Source organism: Nicotiana tabacum, chromosome 17, assembly GCF_000715075.1.
Source record: "Nicotiana tabacum cultivar K326 chromosome 17, ASM71507v2, whole genome shotgun sequence".
NCBI lineage: Eukaryota > Viridiplantae > Streptophyta > Magnoliopsida > Solanales > Solanaceae > Nicotiana > Nicotiana tabacum.
The window spans coordinates 75,124,663-75,131,065 of NC_134096.1; the positions used below are offsets into that span (position 1 = coordinate 75,124,663).

General features: G+C 36.5%; 1 protein-coding gene across 1 annotated transcript; it reads left to right on the forward strand.

The window, feature by feature from the left end:
* Positions 1–53: 53 nt before the first annotated feature.
* Positions 54–5,300, forward strand: LOC107801606 (B3 domain-containing protein Os01g0234100-like). Its single transcript, XM_075234504.1, has 7 exons — positions 54–639; positions 739–843; positions 1,853–1,884; positions 1,979–2,141; positions 2,233–2,439; positions 4,175–4,265; positions 4,369–5,300. Exons 1-7 carry the CDS (start codon positions 388–390, stop codon positions 5,103–5,105), a joined length of 1,587 nt encoding a protein of 528 aa, XP_075090605.1. The 5' UTR covers positions 54–387; the 3' UTR covers positions 5,106–5,300.
* The last annotated feature ends 1,103 nt before the right edge of the window (positions 5,301–6,403 follow it).

Sequence of the window (6,403 nt, forward strand, 5' to 3'; positions counted from 1 at the left end):
GGAAATCCAAGGAGTGTTAGCTTTAAAGTAACACACGTGTAAACCAGGTGGCTAAGAATCGTTAATAACCATAACTAGACTAGATACTCCAATAGTAAATCAGTCCCCAAAACTCACCCCCTCACTAATCCCATTGTTGCAGTATTCTTGTTTATACGGATCCAGTAATATTGCAATCCAGGAAAGATCAAACCACAAAATGCATCTGTAATTGTGTGTTTTGTGGACGTCTCTTCAACGTTCAACCAAACGAAACGGCCATCTAATATACCCTCGACCGAATACCTAGCTAAAAGACCCCCCTCTCTCTCTCTCTCTCTAGTTTTTCCAGCCAGAAGTGGTAGGAACAGGATCTGCTACAATCTTTATTCTAATTCCTACAGCAAAATGAAGATAAAAGTAGTTCATCGAAGTGAACACCCAACTCAAGAACATCGTATTTTCTATCCAGATACGCCCAAGAAGGAAGTTTTTGATGAGGAACCACTTGGAACTCAACTCCCTGAACCTGAACCTGAACCTGAGCCTGATTCTGCAATACCCAACTCAAGCAAAGACAACAATTTGAATCTTGTTGATGCTTCCAACCCAATTAACTCTGTAGTCCCATCTGCTCAAACTCCCTCTTCTTCCTTGCTGGTATTTCTTTTTGCTCTAATTTGTACAAGTTTTGTTTTGCTCTTTGCCTGTCTTGATTTACTGAATTGATTGTTGGATCTGGGTTCCAATGTTGTTCAGGGTAAAAGGAGGAGGAAACCCAAGGAGATGATTGATCAGATTTCACCAATTCCCATCAGGAGGAGGGCAATCAAGAAACAACCTTCTGCTTCTCAATCCAACAATGTGAGATACCCTTCTCTTAAATCAACTATGGATCACTTGATATTTGGTCAAATTTGTTGTTATACTCTAGCCTGATTATAACCTTACATTTATTCCCTCTTGTTTGCTGATAAAGATTCAACTAACTGCTACAGTAATTTGCAACACCAAGTCTCTCTAACTGCTCGACCCTCGTTGACAATTAGGATCTCTTCAATTGCAACTTGCATGGACCTGGGACGGGAAAATTTTAGCAAACAGGCTGATGTAAAATGAAACCCGCATTGTGTCTAGCCTAAGCCGGCTATCAAGTTACTTAAGCAACCACAACATTTCCCTGTTGAAAAGACCTATTTCTGTTATAGGTTTCGTTAATTAGTCCTTTCAGGTTTTTTGTACGCTTAAATCTAAATGTGAACTGGTTCTTATTAGGGATTTGATCAGTTTAAATAGGGTGGCAATGTAATATGACGTAGAGTTTCTAAAGTAGGAGTGATCACTACAGGAGATGAAACTAGTTGTGACAGCTGAGCACATCATGAATGGAGCTTAATTGGGGTTGACTTAAAGTTGATTCAAACTCATAAAAAATTTGTATTTGCTAACTAGAAGTCTAAGTTTGGTCTAGGACTATCTGGAGTGGCTTCAGATTACTCCCATTGGTTAATACTATAATGGGAGGAAATGAGCTTTCAGTTTTTCTGTTATTATTTTGAATAACAAAATAAGTTACAAAATTTGAGATTTATAAAGTGCAAACTGCATTCTCATTCCCACTCCGTGATGCCAAATACGTAGCTCACTTGGTAGTAATCCCTTTTACTGGGTATCATTTTCCTAACTGTTGCATTCGATATTAAGATAGTATTTCAGGAGATCTCTGTTGTTATGCCAATTTTAGATTCAGAAAATAGTTGTGATCTTACAAAATTTCCTACATTATCTAGTTTTAGTCGCGTTCCATGACTGTTTATATGTACCAATAAATGATATTAACAGCTCTATTGCTGTTCCGCTTATTCTTGAGCAGGCAGTAGCTGATGCTGGGGGCAAGTCAATTATGTGAGTGTTTTTGTATAACATATTCTTTGAATATTCTTACACAATTGTAACCTTTGATACTTGAGAGTGACAGTTTTTTTGTATTTTCATTAAGCACCAAACAAGAGAGGGCTACAGCTGATGGGTCTGGTAGTGCTACCCAAATGAAATCACCAATCATCATTCGAGCAGAGGAGTTCCTGTCAAGTATAGGGAATGAATATCCCAGCTTCATGAAATTATTAGTTAGATCACATGTTGGTAGTTGTTTTTGGATGGTGAGTTTTGTCTAAACAACTTAGCTTTGGATTTAGTTAAGGAAATATTTACTTAACCCTGTAACTTTGTTTACTACCATCCATACAATAGGGACTTCCGGTGCCATTTTGCAAGAACCATCTACCAAGAAAGGACACCCCAGTTATTCTTGAAAGCGAGACCGGCGAAGAATTTGAGATAAAATATATTGCTGAAAAGACCGGACTTAGTGCAGGATGGAGAAAGTATTGCACTGCTCACAAGTTGGTTGAGGGAGATGTTTTAGTTTTCCAACTAGTTGCGCCTACTAGATTCAAGGTGACACTCCAAGTTTCTTTTTTTAAACATCTTTTTGCATGTTTGAACTAAGCTTTATGCATCGGTTATATGCCATAGCCTACTAGTCCATCTACCTGTACAAAGTGCAGCAGATAACTGCGGTTACTGATAAGTGGGATTGATTTTCTTTTTCCCATTTCCTGGCATATAAGAATGACGTCACCATGTAAAACCAACTTATCCACATGTGACACGTCTATCAGAATTCTGCAACAGGAGTGTGAATTGCAGTAAAAACAATTTCAGCCGGTGCTGAACTATTCAAGTCAATCATGGAGAGCAGGCATGTTAATCTGTTATAGGTTTGTAAAGAGAACTATCATCGTTGTAAGGTTTGTAGGTATCTGTATTCTGTGAAGAGCTTGTCCCCGGTAAAGGATTCATTTTTCTTTAGTCTATCGTGGATCCAGATAGAGTATACTATTTGCCGTGGTACACTTCTTGCTTGGTTCCCAGTGTTGTTCTGCTAAGGTCTCATAAATAGTCTCTGGACACTGTCTTATCAGCATTACGTTAAGCCCCATATGCCTTCGCTTTAGCAGTTGAACAACTGGATTTATAACAGTCGGCTAAGTCCTAGAACTGAAATTAACAGCCTTCAAACTGGCACGGCATCACCATTGATGTCAACCAAGTAAGGTTAAGTAATCTAACTTGTTTTACGCTAGCATAAGATGCATCTAATGACGAGATAAGCAGTCATTACTTGATTCCTCATGTAGGAAGAGTTTTTTTCATAAAATAATTGACTCAACTGTGGATAGAGATGGAATTTTAGCTGTATATTATATTTCACACCATTCAGGAGATTGTTGTGACCTTAACTTAGCTTGTGTAGTTATATGTCAACATGTGTGTTTAACTCTTTTAAAAATTGATCAACATTAGATTCTATGGAAAAACATTGGAGCAAGCAAACTTAATCCTTAAAGGAGCTTCTGTTTACAGGCCAAGCATCTATCAAGGTATCTTTTGGTAGGAATAAATATATGAGCGATACTATTTGTATGAATTTACATGTTTTCAACTTAACTATTGGGTCACATGGTACCTAAAATTGAGTGCAGGTATGCACTTGCTAGTCTTACTCGAGGAAACATTCCACGAAATATTGTGGATTCTTTTTAAGGTACCAAAAATAAGAGGATACCAATTAGTCTTGTCATTGAGTGCATGCTTTTACTGCAAAGAATGGAGAAGATGGAAAATGTATGTCGCAATTCCTTTTACTGCAAAGAATGGAGAAGGTGGAAAATGTATGTCGTAGTGGATAAACATAATTATGGCAGACAACATCATTTGTATGCCACAGTGACACAGTCTAAACAATTGAAGGTGGGGATGATTATTGAGTTTGTGCAACGGCTGTTTATTAGGGGCATAGAGAATCACAAATACGTTATTTCCATAGCAGCACTTGATGTTTACCAATTTTACAGGCTTGAGAGTCAACTTCTGATTGAATTAGGGCTATTAAAAAACTGCTCTATGAATTTATATGAATTCTTATCCAGCTAACAGCATGATAAAATCCATTGCAAGTGATGATGGTTTTCATCATAGGTCTACTATCAGATATTATACGACATCTCAGTATGAATTGTCACCATGAAGTGAAGCAGAAATGTGGAAATTGAAGAATAGGTTTTTCTAACTTCAAATTCACAGATCTTTAGCAGCAATCTTAATCTGAACTTTGTTTCTGAATTCATAGGTATACGTCATAAGAGCGAATGATCTAAAGGAGGTGGATGGCGCTCTTAGCCTTCTAAATTTGGATGCACCACCCAAGCAAAGTGATGCAGGTCAGTAAGTAAATTTTATACCGGTCATACTGTGAAACATAGTATATTTTGCGGTCTTTTCTGGTCCTTCTAAGCAACTTGTTTCCAACTTGTGACATGTCAGAGGGAGCTTCTGCTCATAACTTAAAGAAGCGTCAAAAGAAGTCTCTTCCCATAACTGTTGTGCATAGGAGGAGACGAAAGGCGGATCTGAGTAAACAACTTCTGGCACTGGAGGCACAGTCGGGAAATGATAGCGATGAGGTTGCTTCAGAAATTTTAGAGGGCTCAAGGTCCTCTGGACTTGCTGTTAATTTTAGAGACATTAAGAGCCTTGAGGAGTTCCACATTTTGGTGAATGGAGTATGCATAGACTCTGAACTTCCTGAAGATATAAGAAGAAAGTACTACGAGTTATGCTGCAATAAAAGCGCTTTTCTTCATGATCGTCTTCTACAAGGCCTTCATTGTAAGTTGGTTGCTGGTGTGATTTTTGAAGTCGTCAACATTGCCGATGCGATAAGAGCTTGCAAGCTCACCACCCAGCGAACGGAATTTGATATATGGGAGAAGTCATTGAAATCTTTTGAACTTCTGGGCATGAATGTTGGGTTTCTGAGGACTCGTCTGCGCTGGTTGGTGAGTCTTGCATTTGATTCAGAAGGTGCTTCAGACACCAAGAGGTACTGGGAAGCTAAAAACGAGTGGTCTCGAGCTGAAGATGAGATGAGGAATCTTGAAACAAAACTTGTGGAACTGAAAAAAGCTTCTGAAACATATGGTGCTGATGTTGAGGCTCTGAAATCAAAAGCTGAGAGCTATGAGCTTATGTTCCAAGGAGAAGTTAATGCCCCATGGTAGTGTTCTCTATGTTTCTACTTTATTTTATGCAGTATGCAGCAAATGGAGAATGTTGTTAGTAACTCTTAGTCTGTACTTAGTTACTACTACATATCAAGCTAAGAGAGCATGATAATTGTACTTTTGACTGCTAAACTCTGCTGTTATTGTGTTGAAGTACTATGTAAGCCTCAAGACCTAGCTAAGATTTTCCAAGGACTGGTATACCAACATTTTCAAGACTCTATGATCACTGTTCCAGTTTTGTTTGATCATTGGATTAAAACAAAATTTTCCAAAGGATTGTTTAATACTACCTCCGCTATAATTTTAAATGTTGATTAAACAAACAAATTTAGTCAAAGATAAGTGCCACTTTAGATAATTAAGAAAGCGTTAAATTTTCGTTTCAAATATGTGATATATACAAATTTTTAGAAGTTTTTCAACAGCTATTATTCATTTTGAGAAGAATAAATGGTGATTTAGTCAAACAAACCTTTTTATTAATACTATTAAGTGATTTTTCAATGGATGTGCAAAAATCTTCAATTGTTTAAAATGGACCAGACATAGTATTATCAAATTCATAGCTTGTTTGGCAAAGTTTCTTTAAACCCAAAAGCACTTTTTTTTAAATTTAAAAAATACTTTTTTTAAAAAAAATTAATTAACTAAACACCAACTACTTCTCACCAAAAATACTTCTAGAAAAAGCACTTTTGAAAAAAAAAAATACTTTTGAAAAAAAATGCTTCTCAAAATAAATCGATTTCAAATGTTTGACCAAACAGGCTATCAATCACTTCAAACTATACCTGAGATATCCAAGAAAATCATTAAAAACGTTAATTTTGATGAATTAAGAGGTCAAAAAGAGAAAGGAATGATTTGAACATAGGAGGTCTAGTGTAAATGGCGTGGGATAGCCACTTTTTAACATGATATTTAGTTTTTATCCAGTATTTTTAATAATGAGCAAAAATAGCCACTACTCTATTAAATTAATATGAAAAGACGCTTTTACCCTTTTTTTCATGAATGATGTATAAATATAAAGGACATAGTGTCCTTAACATTTACACTGCATACATGAAGTTAAGGACGTCATGTCCTTAACATTTACACTGCACATATGAAGTTAAGGACATGATATCCTAAAATTTAACAACGGAAGGTGCAAATACATGACACTTTGTCCTTAATATTTACACAACATTTATGAAGTTAAGGACACTATGTCCTTAATATTTACACAACACTCATAAAGTTAAGGACACTATGTCCTTAACATTTATACTGCACACATAAAGTTAAGG